This window comes from Fukomys damarensis, unplaced genomic scaffold (assembly GCF_012274545.1).
Source record: "Fukomys damarensis isolate Sample0158 unplaced genomic scaffold, DMR_v1.0_HiC HiC_scaffold_12, whole genome shotgun sequence".
Lineage (NCBI taxonomy): Eukaryota > Metazoa > Chordata > Mammalia > Rodentia > Bathyergidae > Fukomys > Fukomys damarensis.
In genome coordinates, this window is record NW_022900924.1 from 19,531,643 (window position 1) to 19,551,323 (window position 19,681).

Here is a 19,681-nt window from a genome sequence, read left to right on the forward strand (position 1 = left end):
CCTCGTCCACTGCATTTCCCACAAGCCACAGCGTGGAGGGGGACTGCAGACTCTGTGGCCAATGGGATGCTATGTTCACTCTGCTCGCTGGGCAGCCTGGGAAATGGCCCGACTTCCTGAGCCTCTTTCTCATTTGGAAATGACGGTCATGAAAGAAAGCCCTTTTACCCTGGTGAGCACCAAAGGAGCTGATGCCTGCACCGCACTCTCAGCCAGTGCCCCATCAACAATGCTGGCCCACTCTCATGACCACCATCATCCCCACCACCATCGCCATCACCACCACCAGCACCGTCATCACCGTCATCACCATCATCACCATCGCCACCATCATCTTCACCACCACCATCAGCACCATCACCATCACCATCTCCATCATCACCATCTCCATCATCACCATCTCCATCATCACCGCCATCACCATTCACCCTGCAGTCTGTACACTCCACACCCCAACCCTGAACATCCCAGATGGCCAACCCTTTGTGCTTCCCACTGCTTTACACCAAAAAAGGGAGCAAAGACCAGAGGACAGAGACGCTGGCTCCGGGTCACCCTGAAGGCCTATTCCCGTCTGCTGTCTGAACGGTCCCCAAAGGAATCAGAGTCCACTCCTCCTGCAGCGCCCACACAGCCTGGATGTGACTGAGGGACAGAGCATTAGGATCCCAAACAGGAAGCGGGAAAGAGCCAGTCCAGAGTAGCTGCTCAGCGACCCCTGGTGCGGGCCTGATGTGGGGCCAGGGGCGTGCAGGAAGGAACCCCGCTGCTGCCGCTGACAGGGGCACTGAGACCCCGCCACCCCGCAGGAGCACAGGGCTCGGCTGCACTGCTCCCGGCTCTGGGGCCTGGCTCACCGCTCTGACCCCGGGAGTCCTTCATCGAAGCCCTGGAGGTCGGTGCCTCCTCCCACAGCTGCCTGAGCCGCCAAGCAGAGGCGGGACGACACTGCTCCCACCGCCAGAGCATGGCCACAGCAGCTGACACCAGAACTTTGTTTAAAAAGAAAATAACAGGCGTTAGGCAAGAATGTGGAAAAGCTGGAACCGTCAGACGCTGCTGGGAGGCTGTAAAAATGGGGCAGCTGTAATGGAAGAGAGCCTGGAAATTCCTCAGCACTGATTTCCACGTGGCCTGGTGATCCCTTCTGTCTACGCCCGAGAGGCTGAATGCATCAGCCAAACAAACACTGGCAGACTTGCGATCCCAGCAGCAGCAACCGTGGGGCGGAAACAGCGCCACGTCCACGAGACGGGCGGACAGACACAAGGCACACACGTCCCCTGGGCCACAGAGCTCAGCTGGCTGGGCTGCCACCCCCAAGACAGAGGACAAGGCCCCAGTACTGCCACCACCAGGCTTCCACTGGGGAAGAGGCAGGCAGGGGACCACGGTGTGACCCGCCCGAGGCCAGGCGGTGGCGGGAGGGAGGGCCTCCAGAGACTGCGGGTGGCCGGGCTTCCTTCACGGGAGGATGACTTGGGCCAGCAAGTGACAAGGCCCACACGACACCAGCAGCGCACCGATCCCACCACAGGGCCGGCTCGTACTGGGAGCTGCAGCTCCAAAGCACCTCATAAGGGATTAAGGGAAACTCACGCCGCGAAACCTGACTGCAGCGCCTGGCCCAAGTCACACTGTACACAGGGGAACCACGGCTGCCACGCCGCCCAGAGCCAGCCTGGAAACCACACGACACGCGGGTCCGGGCCACTGCCCGGCCACCTCAGCAATACGCCCTCTGCGCCCACACTCTGCACACTCAACCCTGGCCCGGTGCCACATGCCCGTGCTCCCCCGAAGGAGGGGACAGACACGAGCCTCCCCGAGCCCCAACACCGCGGGTCACAAAGAACAGTGTCGACGACGGTGCCACAGTGCGGCGGCCGATCCACAGGTCAGCGGGGTCCCACCGACGCCCCGATGTCGAGACCACAGCGTCTCGGTGACCCGAGCACAGCCACACGCAGCAGGTACACGGGGAGCAGCCTGCCAGGCCAGGTGTGACGGTGTCAGCCATGCGTGGGGACAGAGGCTGGCTGGAGACACAGCTCGCGTAATGGCCAGGGCGTCCTCTCTGCAGGGGGCATCTGAGCAGACACCCAAAAGACGCCAGGGCGGGAACCCCAGAAGCGCCAGGAAAAGTCAGATTATCAAATGACTTTGTATTGAGTAAACTAGAAATGAATATTAACACCACCACAGCCAGGCATGGTGGTGCACACCTATAATCCCAGCTCCTCAGGAGGCTGAAGCAGGAGAATTGCTGAGTTCAAGGCCAGCCTGGCTAACAGTGAATTCAAGGCCAGCCTGACCTACAAAGTGAGACCCTGTCTCAAAAACAAAATTACAGGGCCAGGGATACAGCACAGCAGCACAGCTCCTGCCTGTCGAGTGCAAGGCCCTGAGTTCGATTCCCAACACGGGAAAAAAAACAAAGAAAACAAAACAAGACAAGAACTATTCAAATCAACATTTCTCCACATGTCTTTGTCTGGTTTCACCTGTAACAATGAGACTTTGTTTTCAATCTCAGGATCTTGATTCCTCTTTAAAACCCTAGAAGACGAATATTACATTCATTTTATAGACAAGGAATCTGAGGCTTCCCAGGGGAAATTAGACAAACCACATTTAAAGTGTGTGGGGGGGGGGGGGGGGTTGAGACAGTAACTCACTATGCAGTTCAGACTGGCCTTGAACTCACAGCGATCCTCCCGCCTCAGCCTCCTGAGTGCTGGGCTTACAGACGAGCACCACCACATCCAGCTAACCACACTTAGATTAAGCATCAAAGGCCACAGGGGCCTTTGGGTCAGACGGCCACTGCTCTGGGGGCCAGGTCAGGGGCTGTGTTGCTGGCCTCATGAATGTCATGTAGGCACACAAGTTCACTCCCCCAGATCAAGGGGTACCTGCGTATATCCGTGGGGTCCCCTGGGGGTGCTGCCACCCGCCACACCAGCCGCACCTGCTTCTTCTTCAGCTTGGAGATCTGCTGCTCCACCATGGTGATTTCGCGGTCCACGCGGTCCATGCTCTGGATCAGCTCCTCCTTGGACAGCCGCGGGGGCAGCAGCTGCAGCTCACCATCGCCGTGCGGGGGGCTGGGCGGGGACACGGGCTCCAACTTGCCCGCCAGGTTGCGGTCCTGAGGGGACAGGGCCGGGGACCCCAGGTCAGCCAGGGAGCCCGGCCCCGCCCTGCCCTCCCCTCCCGTCCTCACACACTCCACCCTCTGACCCTCCCAGCATCCCGGCCCTGAAAGAGGGCTCCTCCTAACAAGAGGTCCTCTCAAGCTCCAGGGCCCCGGGGGGCCTGAGCCGGCCCAGGGACCTGCACACAAGGGCACCAGCGTGGGACCGGAGGACGAGCGTGAGCTGACACGCTGGGCAGGGAGGGACAGGTGCTCTTTCTCTTTCTTATTTATTTTTTACTTTTTAAAATAATGTTTTTGTGTTTCTGGCAAGTAAACCCAGCAACTTCACACTGAGCTCCAGCCCCAATCCTTTTTTTGTCTTTATTTTGAGATACAGTCTCACCAAAACACTAGACTGCCCCCAGCCTGGACTTAATCTCGCAGTTTTCCTGCCTCAGCCTCCCAGGGTGCTGAGATTATGAACAGGCACCACTGTGCCTCTCTTACTCTCCCGCTTCTGCACCAGCATCTGTCACATGATTACTCCAGGACAGCCCCATGTCCCCGTCTCTGTGCTGTGCACGAAGGCTGTGTGGGGCTCTGGCAAGAGGAGCCGGGAAGACAGCCAGGCCCCAGCTCCAGAGCCACGGCCACATACAGACACTGGCAGCCCTGCCTCGGTCTCCCCTCGCAGTGGGCAGCACAGCAGTGTCACGCGCCCCGCCCCCCGTGCCTGTGAGTCCACCCAGGTCCCACCCAGCTCTCTGCAAGCACTCGAGTGGCACAGGCAAGGAGGTGCTGCCCACGCCGCGCCTTGGGCCCAGTGGTGAGGCCAAGCCAGCCCTGCCTGGGCACTTGGCCAAGTGGGCAGCTGCCGGCCCAGGGGACAGAGCAGAGCCACGCCACTGCCCCCACCGGCCACGCAGCTGTGGCCCAGGACACAGGGGCATTATTCCCCGACCACGGCAGCACAGCAGGGCCCACGCCATCCCGCCACCGGGCCGTGGTCCCGCCTTGGGCCCAGTGGTGAGGCCAAGCCAGCCCTGCCTGGGCACTTGGCCAAGTGGGCAGCTGCCGGCCCAGGGGACAGAGCAGAGCCACGCCACTGCCCCCACCGGCCACGCAGCTGTGGCCCAGGACACAGGGGCATTATTCCCCGACCACGGCAGCACAGCAGGGCCCACGCCATCCCGCCACCGGGCCGTGGTCCCCCATGGCCACCTGAGATGGGGACATGGCAGAGGCCCAGGTCTCCTCCAACACAAGCCCCTCCAGGAAATCCTCAGGACAAAGGGCGGTGGAGAGCACAGTCCCCAGGACTCCACGGGGTGACCACCGTGGGGTGAGGACGTGGGCTTCAGGACCGGGCCACCCCATCATCCTGAGAGTGAGTTGCTCGCCTGACCATATGGGTCTCAGGAGCACCGTCACCTTCGTGGGTCAGGGCAGTGCCAGGCTAGAGTAGCAGGGGCGGCCACCAGCCAACGGCAGAGGAGCCTGGAGGCCCGACTTCCTCCCTGTTCTCACTGCTCCAAGCTGTGGTTTCACAAGGGCTCAGCTTTACCTCTGGCCAAGAGTCCAGAGGGCCATCGGTGACATCAGGTGACACGCTGGGCCCCACACGACGGAACACCAGCCACCCAGCACAGGCAAGCACACACAGGTGGACGGGCCCCAAAACACAACACTGAGACAGCAGCCAACCGCGGACCCACAGGAGGGCAGTGCGGCCCCGGTGCGCACGTGTCCTCCTGCCTGAGGGCGCCGGCTGGGCAGAGGTGGCGGCTGCAGCACCGTCACATCCAGGTCCCTCGAGCCCACATGAAGCAGGGGAGTCAGGCCACCCTCCTGCCAACCCAAGTCAGGAGGAGACCACAAAAGGCCAACCCACCTCCCTAAGCGTCATGAGCTGCCTCTCTCCCACTCAGATGCCCTTGCAGCAAAACTTCAAGCGAACACTGATCACCATGAATAAAAGGAGACCTTGTTACAGGAGATTAAACCACAAAAGCCCCCGCCAGAGCCCTGTGGGGGGAGCTGTATCTCTACAGGCCTCGCCCCGAGCTGCCGTGTGGTCAGCACCCCAGACCACATGGGCCACCGCAGAGCCAGCGGAGGGCACAGACGGGGTCGTGCGGACACCACGCCGGTCTCTGTGGCAGGGGCCGTCCATGCTTTCAGCCACAGTGGCACAGCCTGAGGAACTTGCAGCAGGGCTCAAGCTTGTGCCGACTTTAAGTTCAGAACAAAGGCTGGTGATCCGCAGGGCTGTAGTCACTTGGGCAGGAAGGAGGCGCAGGGATGCCTCATACCTGACCCAGGCACCACTGGCTGCACACAGAGGCGCAAACATAGCCTGAACCGGCACTCATGCTGTCCACGCTCCCTCAGCCCACAGCGATCACACTGTGGGGGCCCGGCCGCCACCCCCACCCAACCCTTCCTGGCTGGGGCCCAGGGGAGAGGAGAGGCGGAGGACAGAGACAGAGGAGGGCAGATGCAGATACACAGGCAGCCACAGGAGGGGCCAAGGAGGCAGGGCCCCCAGAAGGAGGAGGCAGGAATGGCAGGAAGACAGAGTGGCTGGCTGTCAGGGCGAAGACTCCTGAGCCATGGTCCAGGGCTCGGCCGCTCTGGGAACCCAGCCGGCAGCAGCGCCATCCCCAGAAGCAAACCGCATCACTCCATCCTCCCACACCCCGGGGCCCATTTCTCCTTTGCGCCACAGCAGTGAGAGCTCAGGGTCTCCGGGTCCCGGCAGCGGGGCCTCCAGAAAGCAGCCACCAGCCAGCCCATGTGGAGGGCTTCACTTGTAGGACCCAGGACTCCAGGGAGAATGGGCAGACGGGGCATGCGGAGGGCAGGAGAGGGGTAGACCAGGAATGGGGCCAAGTGGGTCTTGGGGACAGCACCTGGAGGAAACGGGTGACAGGTCTCAGCCATCAGGCCCGGCAGGAAGGAGGATGTGGCCCACCTGAGGGCACAATGCTTGGCAGGCACAAGGGAGCACAAGGAAGGCCCGCAAGGCTGAAGTGGAATGGGCCAGGGTGCTGGTGGGCAGAGAGAGGAGGTCAGGGCACCTGGATCAAGCCAGACCTGCAGATCATCTTGAGATTGCTGGCTCTCCTGCCTATGGTGAGAGGTATGGCCAGAGAGGCATGGCCTGGCCGTGGTCTTAAAGAGGATACAGGGGTCACAGGAAAGGCCAGAGCACAGAGATGGACAGGAAGCTACTGCAATAGTCAAGGCAAGCAAAGCTGGAAGCACAGGACCAGCGAGGCCAGGTAGGTGGGCACATAATAGACAGATGTGTGTGGATGGCATCTGTGTGGATGGCAGACACCTGGAATCCACAAAGGGGCTGTGTGGGGCACAGAGGAAGGAGGAGACCTGGGAGGGTCCTCGGCCACCGGAGGGATGGCCACAGGCCTCAGGCCACAGACTACAGATGGCCCAGGACCACCCGCCCTCAGGAGCAGCTGGATATGGGCAGCAGGAAACAGCATCGTCCGAGCACCACCCCTGGCACCAGCCTTACACTGTCCCTTCTCCCCACAGGACCCCAAAGTGTCCTCCCACCCCTCAGCACCACAAGCCAGCGGTGCCCCAAGATGGCCAGGGCTGTGCAGAGTTTGAGGGGCCACTGCAGCCCAGGTTCACACAAGCGGGGACCCAGACCTGACCCAGCACACAGCATGCACCACAGCAGGGCCTAGGGCCACCCACACCCGTGGGTCCCCAGCTCTCTGGTTACAGTGCCCAGCCCGCTCCTCCTCTGGCCAGCAGAGATGCCCACAGGACTGGTCCTACCTCAGGGCCTGTGTACCTGTCACCTGAACAGCCTCCCCGGGCCCCTGGCCCCTCTGAGGGAACCTTGCCCTGCACATCACTTGCACACCCTCCACTCACTCTTCCCCGCTCCCGCCCTCCAGGCCTACCTTGGGGAGGTCCTCAGACGCTCCGGGTTGGCCTGTGGCCAGTAGAGGTGATGGGCGCAGCAGGGGGTCAGGCATCAGCTCCAGGCGTGGCCTCTTGCTCTCCATGAACTCCAGGTCAGCCTTGCCCAGCTCGGGTAGGTACGAGTGGGACTCGGGCCTCAGGTGCAGCTCCTGGGACCTGCAGGTGGCCAGGACGTGGTGGTGTCACATGGGGGACACTGTCTCGGGAAGCCAGGGCCCCGAATGATGGGCATGGAGGCGGGGACGGGAAGGGGTGGTGCCAGTGCTGGCAGGGATGGTGGGGTCGGAGAGCAGCCACATGGGTAGGAAGAAGGCAGGACCTCCACCCACCAGACCACCTGCATGTTAAAACACATGGTCGGGTGTCACCATTTCCTGCCCACTGACCAGGGCAGACATCACTAGCCGATCACGGCACTCTTGCTGTGAAACCTGGCCTTGCCACCCACTGTGGCCCACGCCCTGACACTATGTCCCTGCCCCTGCCCCAGGGCCTTTCCCTGTGCCAGGACTGTGCCAAGACTGCTCGCGCATCAGCTCCTTCCAAGAGCAGGGGCCTGTCCCCCGCCTCAGTGATGCTCTGCCAGGTCTCTCCACCATGACGCCCCTGCCTTGGAGACAGAGTCCACGGACTAAACCCTCTGAGACCGTGAGCCAGGTGACCCTCTCCTCTAAGCAGGGCACCATATATCGTATCCTACAACGGGAGCTGGCTGACACACTGCCCACATCTCAGCTGTCCCCAGTAGAAGCTCGTCCATCCCCACCCTGCTCGACCTTCTCTTGCCTGGACGGGGAGCAAGGCTGCTGGGCCCCAGGGCAGATGGCAGTGCACTCGACCAGCCAGAAGAGAGGTCAGCGGGAGCCAAGGAGGGTTGGTGAGCACCGGCCCCCAGCCTGCTTCCCCACATGACGAGGACTCCAGGGCTCACTCACCGCTCGTTCCCAGGCTGGAACTCGGACAGCAGCGAGGGCCTCCGCCGCTGGGGCTGGATGAGGGAGCCGGGGGGCAGGTGTGAGGCGTAGTCCCGGGGGTGGTGCTGGTACTCGAGCAGCCCAACGTCCTGGGAGGAAGCAGCGAGGAGTGGGCACAGAGGACTCGTCTGTCCTACAGAACGAGCTCCGCCGCGCCCTGGACGCTCTCGCAGGGCCGCCTGCCTCGCTGCAGCAGGAATCCGGCCGGGCCTACGACTACAGCACAGACCCCGAGGGCCCCTCTGGTCTAGGCTCCGCAGCCTGGAGATGGAAGCCACAGCCTCCCGCACGCTAGCTGAGCGCTCAGCACAGAGCCCCAGGGGTACCCGCCCCCGCTCTGCCATCTCGACCCCAGGGCGTGCTTTACCGCACACCAGCACGATCTGTTCTCTAGCACATCCCTACTCAACCAGGTGGACCCTGTTGCCAGGTACACCTGACTTGAGAAATAGTTAAGTGTTCAGAGAAAAAAAAAATTTTTTTTTTTTTTTTGGTACCAGAGATCGAACTCGGGTCCTTGTGCTTGCGAGTCAGGTGCTAAATCCCCAGCCCCAGAGAAAATATTTTTTAAAAACTAGAAACAAGCCTCCTAACACTGGTTCCCTTGGTGTACCAGCCCCAGCTGATTAGTTCTATCTGTCTGGAACACGCAGTTCTGCTGCGTGGGGCAAGCGATTAGTGATGTCTGACACGGGCACGGCTGTGGGAAGGTGGGATGGCAGATGACTCAAGTTTCCTCTTGGCAGCGATTCCTGGTGTTTTGCTGTTTGGTTTTTTTGTTTGTTTGTTTTTTTTCAGAGCTACAATTCCCCCAATTTTCTGTAAAAATCTTGCCATTCTTTTGTTGTCTGGCTTTTTATTTGAAAGCAGTTACTTCTGCAAAAAGAACCAAGCTGACACCAGGTAGGTGTGAAGAGAACAGATTCATTTCAGATCCAACAGAACATGTGTGGAGAAGGCGGGGAGCCGGACGGCGGGGACAGAAAGCCACAGGGCCTCAGGGCAGGCACCTGCTGGGCCCCGTGCTCAGACCTCAGGCTCAGTGTCCTTGGCTTTGAACCTGACACCTGGCACAGATGGAGCGGCCTCTCGCCTGCTTCTGATGCTCAGGCACCCTGGAGGCGGAGCCCCCACAGCGTCTAACACAAGGCCCCAGTGCCCACAGCCGGCAGGAAGCAGGAGGATGTGGCAGGGACGTGCCAGGCTGCCAGGCACGGATCCTCCACAGCGGGCGGGCGGCGAGGTGTGAGAGGAGAGCAGCAGGCTGAGCCGGCTGCCAGCAGGAGCCCTCTCCCCGCCGCTCTCGTCGAAAGAGCAAAATGAGCAAAGCAAGAACAGGCAGACGTCCGCTTGCTGCCGCTGCCAGCTGCGGCACCAGGAGGCCTGGGCGGTGCACGGCCCTGGCACAGAGCAGGCTCATCTGTTTCCCTGTGCGGGCATCCACCCGACTCCATCCTGGGCCTACACTCAGCCCGGGCAGTGCTGCCCCAGCTCTGGTATCTGCCACGGGGCCTCATGGCGCTGGCGACCTGGGAAGGAGCTGGGCGGATGTTTCCCAGAGTCAGCACCAGGGCCCAAGGCCGAGGCCAAGGGGACATCCAGTGCTGCTGGCGCAGGGCCATGCCCACTCTGGGGGCCGCTGAGATGCCCTGGGGTACAGCACAGTCCATAAAGCTGAGACACTGCAGGGACAGCCTGCTTCCAGCGCCCGGAACACCAGGCTGGGCCCTCGGGGCAGCAAGGAAGGACATCAGGGCCACACTGCTCTGATGACAGGTGACCCTCGTAATCACAAGGACAACTGCCCCCTCATCCACCCATTCTCACACTCGGTGACACGGAACCGAGGGCCAGGGTGGCGAGGCCTCCTGTCCAGCTGCCACAGCAGCCTCCCGAGGCCTCCCTGCAGGAGGGGGTTCAGGGACCCCCAACTCCGTGTCTCCACTCTGGACAACATCCGTTCAGCCCCACACAGGAGGGGAGGGAGAGCTCGGGGTCCCAGAATCAGCCGGGTCTTAGCCAAAGAGGGATACAGCCGAAGGGGAAGTGTGCTGGGCTCCTCCAAAGCATAACTGGTGGTTTCGTTACCGATCCCTCGATCCAGGGAGAGGCTTGGGAAAGAGTTGGGAACCCGATCTCCTGGGAGGAGAGAAGGAGACCCAGGCAGGGTCTGTGGCCCCTACATCAAACCAAGCCTAAGGAAGGCTGAGGCAAGGAGGGTTCTCCAGAGTATGGGGGTCTAGCTCCCACGAGCAGCATTCCCCACATCTACCTCCCAGCCACACTGGGCACAGCACGGCCCACGGCCCACAGCCCAGAGCCAACACCTCCAACACGCCAGCAGAAGGAGCAGAGGTGAAACTGAGGCAGCCGGGCAGGAGCGGTGACTCGGTGGCACCAGGGACCCTGGGGACTCGTTTTCAGAGCACATCATGTGCAGGGCACTGAGGAGGGGCCGCAGGCCTGGAGGTGGCACTTGGGGTTCTCTCTCTATTCCTCGTCAGCACCTCACCCCCGAGAAACCGCCCACAGGCTGCCGTGGGGGGGGGCGGGTCCTGTCCAAACGCATCCTGCGTCACCGACAGCCCACAGAGCAGTGGGAGGTGTGACTGACCCCCGAGCACCTGGCAGAGGGCACAGTGGGGGCAAAGGGCAGGGCCGCGGAGCCCAGGGCTGCCCGAGGCGGGGCCCATGGTGCAGGTGGGAGAAGGGCCAGAGCACAGTGAGACGGGAAGGCCAGAGAGTCACCAGGGAGGTGCCGGAGCTGCCACAGCAGAGGACACAACAGCGGTGCCAAGGGCCTCAGTGAGAACTCGGCCCTTAGGAGACCTGGATGCTGTGCACAGAAAGGGGGCCACAGCGACCAGCAGTGGGGAAGACTGAGGACAGCTTAGTGTCCGTGGTGATGGGTGTGACAAGATGACAGCAGCATTGAGGGCACCTTCCTCAGCCCTGGGCGCACACAGGCGCTCAGTAAGAGCCAGAGACCCAGGGCCCTGGGGGACAGCCTCATCAGTGACCTAACCCAAGGCTGCTCAGGGAACCTCCCTGCCTCAGCCCGCTCGTCCGTGGGCTGCCGCATGCCTCCCACAGTCTAGCCAACGGGAGGTTCCAGCCAATGATGGAACACGTCCGTGCACGGCAGAGACTCTGAGAAACACCCCAAGGCCCAAAGCTGTAGAGGCCACTGATGCAGGAGGCCCAGGCTGGGCCCAGTCTGCACATGCCCCGCCTGGGGCAGAAATACCCACCAGGCCCTGGGGAGGCCCGCAGCACGAGCTGGGAGACACACATGCACGCACGTACACACACGGGCACACTCAGGGGCCAGCAGTGAGCTCCCACCCACTGTGACCACCACGCCTCACGCCTTTCACTGAGCAGCGGGGAAGAAGCACCCAGGGGCACTCAGCAGCGGGCAGCAGAGAAGGCCAGTGAAGACAGAGCTCCCAACACGGCACGCAGCTTGGAGGGAGGCGGAAAAGAAACAGCACATGGGGCAGAGGGAGGACGCAGGCTAGGCCAGGGGCACATAACAGGCCCAGCATGGCCTCACTATCCTGACTCTATTTTAGGAGAGGGTCTCGCCAAGCGGCCAAGTTGCCCAGGCCAGGCTCCAATTAGCGATCCTCCTGCCTCAGCCTCCAGAGCAGCTGGGAGGCCAGGCATGCACCACCACACCTGGCTCACCTTCTAGGTTTAAAATGGGAGCCAAGAATTTTATTAATTGCCCAGACCCAGGATACTACCTGTCAAGCAACCCATGCAGTGGCCACGCCAGCCCAGCTCAGAGGAGGACTGGGAGGCGGGAGTACCCAAGCTGACCCCAGCATACTGAGTGCATGCCCCTTACCGTGTGGGACCGGATCTGCACTGGGTAGGAGATGCCATGGGGCGGGTAGCGGGGCTCTGTGGCCCTCCAGGTCTGTGCCACGGGCTGTGTGGATCCTGACATGGCGCTTGGGTCCGGGCTGGCTCCGGGTCACTGTCTCGGTCACCACCAAGGGTCAGCAGGAGGTCTGTCTGCGCTCAGGGATGGCCCGTCACAGGCATCTGCAGAGAGAGCAGGGGATGAGATGCAGGTCTCCGCCCGGAGCCCTCCTGGGCAACACCAGGGGCAGGGAGCAGCCGTCTGGTCAGGGAAGAGCTGGCCCCGCAGGACCGGAACCCAAGCCCGGAGGCTCCAGCTCCAGCCCCGGCCCCACCTCGGCGGGCAGCCTCTCTGCATGGCCTCTGGGACTTTCCGTGGCTCCAGGGCAAAGTTCTCCAAAAGTCCCTGGCAGGAATGGCTGGCAGCTGCCGCCCCAGCCCTGGAGGCCACCAGAGGGGGAGGCGCACACAAGCGACTACGATAGCCAGGTCAGCCCAGGCAGGCTACAGGTCACACACGGTATGACCCGGACAGAGCCAGGGCGGGATGACGCGAGGGTGACCAGGAGGACACGGGGTCAGGGGACAGTGAAGGCAGGACGACAGGCAGGGGTGCTGTCCCCAGAGAGGGGTGGCCACGGCCTCGCTGGAGACCCACATGGCAGAAGCCAAGGGAGCCAGGGGTGCTGCTCTGCCTAGAGACCTGGGGACGCCCGAGGGCCCTTCTACTTCCTTCCTCTGCTGCCCCAGATCCCTGCTCCCCTACCACATGCCACTCAAGGCAGGGAAAACCCAAGGGGGCGCAGGGCCCAGCCTCTGGAGGTGGCCATGGGAGGGAGGGCTGGGCTGCATCACAAGGGGTCAGGGCAAGGAGGGGAAGAGAACAGCCCAGCTCCCTGCAACCCATCCTAACGACCCCTGCCCTGCCCTGAGCTCTCCAAGGTTGCAGGCGCCCTGGCAACCTTCCCCCTTGGTGGTCTTAGGTGGAAGAATGCTGGGAGAGAAAATTAAGATCACTACAGCCACAGAGGAGCAACGAGACCCTTGTCATCCAGACAAGGGCATCTCACAGCCTGACTGCATCCTACTCCCACCTCACCTTGGACCAGTGTGGTCCTGACTTTGCTGCCCAGGCTCCAAGAATGATCACATGCTCCAGACCTGGCTAATCAGACTCCTGCACCCCAAAGCTAGCGATTGGTTGAGGAGTGTGCATGTGACCCAATCCCAGCCAATGAGAGTGAGTCCCAGACCCAGATGGAAGAACCTGGGACCAGTTGTGGCCTGGAAGGATGGGAGCTGAAGAAAGGAAGCTTGGAGCTCCTAGGGCTAAAGATGCCCGAGAACAACGCCCATGGGAGAATGGCAGGGCTGAGGGGCAGGAGTGGGCAGCCATGGCCTGATGGCAGCTAGTCCACGGCCCATGCTTGGCTTCTGTCACCTGGCATCGAGGAATACAGGGAAAGCAGGTGTCACCCAGGTGACACTTCAAACACTGAGCCGCAGAGCCAGACCCCGTGGCAACGTGCCGTCGCACCTGTGCCCCTCCACCACCGAGCCGGGCAAGCCTGCCCAGTCCCCAGTGGGGGGTACTAGTGCCCCGTCCCTCAGGGTCCCCACAGAGAGGCCTGTCCTGTGATCCTCAGCCCCATCCTGTGTCTCGAGTCACCCAGAGGTCCCCACCAGCCCGGCCAGGGTCCCCACATGGAGGGCAGTCCCGAAGATCCCTAACTCACACAGCCAGAAGCTCAGCAAACCCCATCTCCAACCCTGCCAGCCTCAAGCGTGAAGGAGAACAGTCTGGCAGCTCCTCAGAAATTTCAACCTAGAATTAATCACTGTAGAGCCCAGCGGCAATTCCACTCCTACGCCTGGGGAACGGAAGCCAGGACTCCAGCGCAGGCACGGGCAGGGGTCCAGAGGAGCTGCAGCACCCACCATGGCAGGGGCCGGGTCGGCCGGGGAAGGGACGCAGGGAGTGGCCAGCACAGGATGCCACATGGGCGGGGTGGGGAGCAGGAGGGACAGAGGCGCTGGCTTTCATCAGCAGGGGCTGAGAGGGGCCAGCACCCAGGGGAAACCCAGCCAAGTACCCTCAAAGCCCCAGGGGTCTCCAGGGTCCACATGGCCTCCCCAAGGCCCGACTGCTCTGGGGTCGGGACAAGGTGGTCAGCCTCACTCTGACAGGTGGGCTCGGCACCGGGTGCAGGGGACTCAGTGCAAGGCCCAGGGTGGACAGAGGGCAGCAGACAGCACCAGGGAGCGGAGAAGGAACATCAGGAAGGACTTCCGGAGCACGGACAGGTGAGTCAGAGAAATGAGGAGGGAAGAGTGCTCAGGGGAGAAAAGCCCAGGGAGAGAACACTGAGACGGTGTGGGGAGGTCACCCGAGGGCCCTAGGCCCCAGGATGGACTCTCCGCTGGGGCAATGGGGAGCCGTTGTGCTTGAGGGTTAGTGTTTCACAGCAGGGCCCGCAGGGAACAAGAGGGGACCAGAGTCAGGGAGGGCTCCTGCCATGTCCAAGCCAGGACTGGGCCTGGCTGGATCCGGCAGTGCGGATGGAGAGAGGGAAGGGGCCAGACTGCATGAAGGTGCGGAGGAGACAGCTACTGGCCTTGGGAAGAGCTGGCCACAGGGACGCTGCAGCCACACAGCCCGGAGCACGGCTCCCACAGTGCAGGGCGGGGCCTGCAGGGCCTGCAGGGCCTGCTCAGCCCAGGGAAACAGCGGGCAGGCATTCGGCGAACGCACTGAGCCCAGGCGGACAGGACGGTGGTCCCCAACCCCTGGCCCCCGCACACGCCAGCCCCAGTCCAGGTCCTGGCACCCAGGGGGCCCACTGTGGCCAGGCACAGCCTCACCCTGGTGCCCACAGGATGCAGCCCACCGATCGCCACACAGAGAGCAGCCAGCTTCAAGCCTGCAGTGTGATGGCAGCGGCAGTCGCCGCGGGGAGCCACGGTGCCCATGCGAGACAGGTGTGCTGTGCCCAGCAGCCGCAGGGAGGACCCTGCAAATCCTTGCTTCCAAGGAAGGCGAAGCCAAGACACAGTGGGGCCCTGCTCCAGCCGGAGGCAGGTGCTGGATAGACACCTGAGCCATCGTCCCCAGAGCCTGGTACACATGCACCTAATCAATGTTTGCAGGACAAATCCCCAGGCAGCCTGACCAGGTGGGAGGAAGAGAGACACAGCTGCCCATGCGCAACTGGCTGGCCACGCCTCACCTTCGCTCTCTGGCGTGCTGTAGTTCGGGGACCATGACAAGTGTTGGAAGCCACCCCAAGAGCACTGCAGAGCCCGGCCCTTGGGGCAGCCTGAGGCCCGCAAAGGCCCCGCACCTCACTATGGCAGCCTAGTGCCGTCAGCCATGTTAGAGGCACGTGCTATGTGGCCCACGCTGAGAACACGGGGCAAGGGACACCCAAGGCCCCATCCTCGGGGCCAAGTCCCAGCGAGCGGGGCGGGAGTGACTTGGGGTGGCAGAAAGTGGCAGCACCACGGCAAAGCAGAAGGAGGACAGTGGTCTGGAAACCGGGGGGGCAGAGGCCATGGTGGCCTCATGGATAACACTGGGTGTCACCTGGAGAAGAGCGGAGCAAGCAGCCCTGGAAACAGGGTTCCAGGTGGCAGGGGCAGCCGTGCAAAGGCTCCGAGGGGCCAAGGGCAGCTGGTGGAGGCCAAGGGCATGGGGAGGTGTGGGCCCTACGGTAAGAAGTCCCCTCAGCTGTGTCCTGCTGAGAACAGAGCAGGCAGCCTTCAGGTGTGGGGCTTGGGTGAGAGGTCTCTAAGAGCCAGGGCTCCAGAGGTACCGCATCTGCCATCACCCCGGCAGGAAGCCCGTCAGTCCCTGAGGAGGAGCCGGGTCCCCAGCTCGACCTGTGCAGATTCTCCCAAGAGGACGAGGTCACCAGGCTCAGAGACCACCTGGGGTGCCGCTGCAGGAGCACGACCAGCCCATGCACAGAGAGCCACCGCATGTCCAGGGCTCTGCCCCAGCTCAGCCACCTTCTGCGTGCAGGCGCCAGGGCCCAAGAGACAGTGGACACGGGGTCACACAGGAGTCCTGCTCACCAGGGCCCAGGGCCAGCACACACCTGTCAACAGCCACCCACCTGGCCGGGTCCTCCTCAGGGATGACCACAGAGGATCAGAGGGACAAGTGGGTGAGAGGAGTAGTGAGGACAGAGAGCTGAAGGAAACGACAGTGCCCAGGGTGGTAGTGGGGGGTGGACAGAGGGGAAGGAGGATGGACAGATGGGTGGATGAAAAGATGGATGAGCCGGGCGTGGTGGCACACGCCTATAATCCCAGCACTCAGGAGGCTGAGGCGGGAGGATCGCTGTGAGTTTGAGACCAGCCTGGGCTCTATAGTGAGTTCCAGGTCAGTCTCAACTACACAATGAGACCCTGGCTCAAAAGGAAAGAAAAGATGATGGGTGGGTAGGTGGATGGATGGGTGGAAAGATGGACAGGAGACAGGATGGACACACGGATGGGTGGACGAATGAAGGACAAGTGGACAGAACGGAAGGATGGAGGACAGATAAATGGACAAAGACTGGATACAGACGGGAGGAAAGACCGGTGGGTGACAGAGGAGGGAGTGAATGAGTACACGCGAGATGGGAGGAGGGGTGGAAGGCGCAGGCGGGCGGGGGTACGGATGGAATCAGTCCAACCTCTCCACACGCTGCTCCCACTGCTTCAGCTGCACCCACGTCCAGACCCCTCCCCCAGCTCCGCGAGGTGCACCAGGGGTGCCGCACCCTCTGGACACCCACATGGCCCGCTGGGTGCGGAGGGGCCTGGCTCTGTCCTCCCAAGCTGGTGTCGCACACAGGGCAAGTACACCACGTGCAGAGGGCCCAGCACCTGCACGCCCGGGCCTTTGGCCTGAGGAACACAGCACCGGCAGAGCCCAAGGGGACGAGTCCACGCCAGTGCCACCCCGCAGCCCAGGCAGAGCCCACCGTGCAGTGCACGGCACCCCATGGCTGAAGGGCACAGGGATCTCGCTGGTACTGTGGAATACTACTCAGTCGTCAAAAAGGACGCGAAAGAAACCACAAAATCAGGATGTGTGACTCTACGGGGTGAAGATGTTTCTGTCCTGGACACAGGCGCTTGGGTTCTGACTCAGAGATCCTGGCCCAAGGAGCCCTGGAGACAGAGCATGGCCAGGCAGGACTATCAGCGTGGGAGGCCGATGCTGGCCAGTGCGGGTGGGGGCACCACAGTGTGGGTCAGCGCAATGCTGCCCCACAGCTCCTGAGAGCCTCTGGCGGCAGCAGGCCAGCAGCAGCCCCCAGTGCCTGCACTGTCACCCCCGAGGCCCCACGGCAGGAGGACCTCCCCGTCCTCCTCCCGCTGCTGAGGGACACGCGCTGGGCTCCTCACCTGCACCCTGCGCCCCAGTCCCGCCTGCGACTCCTGTCCCCACACAGCATGCTGCTCAGAGATCGGGGACCGGCCCGCTGCCCGGAGCAGCTCTGGCCCCAGTGCAGTCTGGACATTTGTGCAGCGGGGCCACGGCCAGCTCGCTGCACCCAGATTGCACACTCACACTCACACGCACACTCACACCTGCGTGCCTCGCTTCCCACTTGACTCCCACAAGGAGACAGGGCTATCGTGCGTGGCCAGCCCTCCACTCCTGGGACCCGGGAGCGCCTGCTCTCTCCTCCACCTGGTGCCCCGGAAGCCGCTTTTCCATTAGCCTGGCTCCTCTGTCTGACGGCCAGGTTCTCCATGGAGGGGAGGGTGGCAGGGGGGCGGGAGGCAGTCAGAACCTGGGCTTTCTAAAGGGATCGGGGCTGGGTCTTCCCCACTGCAATGACTGCATAGGAAGGAACAGACAACGCTGGAGGAAACAGTCCCCAGCACCACACCAAGTGGCCATAGAGGGCAAATTCTCACTTTTGTGAGATGGCAGAGCCACTAAATTTGTAGAGAAAGTAGAATGGTGGTTGGGTACAGTGGCCCACACCTTAATTCCAAATACTAGAGAGGCTGAGGCAGGAGGATCCCAAGTTCCAGCCCAGCCTGGATGGCTTAGCAAGACTGTCTCAAAATAAAACATTATTAGGGCTGGGGCACAACTCCATGGTAGAGCACCGGCCTAGCATGTGCAGAGCCCCAAGTTCAAGTCCGAGTATGACCAAGTAAAAAAGAAAGAAAAACAAATTAGAATAGTGGGTGCAAGGATGGGGGGGAGAGTGGGTGTAAGGGATTCACTTTTGCAAACTAAAGAGTCCCAGTTACACGACAGCCTGATGCTTGACACTACTCAACTAAATTTAGCCAGGTGGGGTGGCGCACACCTGCGATCCCAGCACTCTGAGAGGCTGAGGCAAGAGGATCACAAGTTTAAACCCAGCTTGTCTCAAAATCTTAAAAAAGGGGCTGGGGCTGTAACTCAGTGCAAAGTCCCTAGATTCCACCCCAGCACCCCCTCCCCGAAAAAGACTCCAGAATCGTAAAATGTTGGGAGTGAATTTCACATTACACACACACACACACACACACACACACACACACACACACGCACCCACACCCTCCTGGGAAGGAAGCCTCCTGATGGCCAGCTCCACGGTGGCTCCAAATGGCCGGTGCCCCACCCAAGTGACGGCATTGCCAAGGATGAGGGATCGAGTGCCACCCTCGGCGCTGAGGACCAGGGCCTGGGGGGGCTGCCAGTCAGTCCCCACGGGAAGGCACACAGGGCTGGCCGGGCCCCAGCGCCCTCTGCACACACAGCCAACATCTGCACACCCCACACAGCTGTGGAAGCGGCCCCTCCCCACGCCCCGTGGGCTTTCAGAGGGATTTACAGGGCTGATCCGTATTCCGGGGCAGCTCTCTGGGGACACCAACCGCATGTGAACGAGGACAAATGTTCCCTCGGCTAAGAATAGCTGCTGCTGTAGCAGCGCCCACCCGATGTCTAGGCCCTGGCCCCGCACAGCCATGAGCCGGGCAGGAGGACCCAGGGCCACACAGACCACAGGCCCCGGGGACCCGCTCTGGAGCAGCCAGGCCACATCCAGCTCCGACATCACATGGCACATCCGTCACGGCAGACGAGAGGCGACCCTGCAGCCCACAGCCCAGGCAGAAAACGGGCGTCAAGACCCCAGGTGGCGGCAGCTGAGTTAGGAACCCTCCTGGCCGAGGTCAGAGAGAGTGCAGCGGCCAGAGGCCCCAGAAGGACAGGGTGCGGAGCATTGGTGAGGCCAGGCCCCTCCTGCAGGGGGGTGAGGGCCCTGAGTGAACAGACACAACCTCACAGGAAGCAGCAGCTGGGACCCCACAGGCCACAAGCCCCAGGCTAAACCAGACAGTCCAGTTTGGAGGCATCATCCACACTTCCGAAAAAAGCAGACAGCAAACCCTGCCCATCGCCCACCTGGCCGGACCCAGCAGGGGGCCAATCACGTGTCAGTTGGCTGAGGACAAGTGGCCACCAGGAGTCACAGCCGGGGCGGAGCCAGCCTGGGGTGGAGAGGGGAACAGGGACTCCAGTCTGGCTCCATCTTCAAGGGATAGACAAGGTGACAGCTGCTGCTCTGCCTGCCTGACACCCCAATTTCTCTTCCCCCTCCCACATGCCCAGCCCGTCTGTGGAAGGCTGACCTTGTCCCCTAGGTCTAGCCAGTGTCCCCAGTCCAAGCCACACTGGCTGCAATGGTCAGTTTGGGTGAGGAAGCAATTCCCAAGCTCAGCTGATGGAACAATG

General features: G+C 62.0%; 1 protein-coding gene across 1 annotated transcript in view; it reads right to left on the reverse strand.

The window, feature by feature from the left end:
• The window catches only part of Ncor2 (nuclear receptor corepressor 2), an 80,521-nt gene extending 68,395 nt beyond the window's left edge, over positions 1-12,126 (reverse strand). Inside the window, exons 1-4 of the mRNA XM_033762684.1 lie at positions 11,927-12,126; positions 8,035-8,162; positions 7,078-7,255; positions 2,972-3,151 (exon numbers count right to left, since the gene is read on the reverse strand). Of these exons, the coding sequence (XP_033618575.1) occupies positions 2,972-3,151; positions 7,078-7,255; positions 8,035-8,162; positions 11,927-12,028 (588 nt within the window). The 5' untranslated portion in view covers positions 12,029-12,126. The remainder of the gene's footprint in view (positions 1-2,971; positions 3,152-7,077; positions 7,256-8,034; positions 8,163-11,926) is intronic.
• Between the last annotated feature and the right edge of the window lie 7,555 nt (positions 12,127-19,681).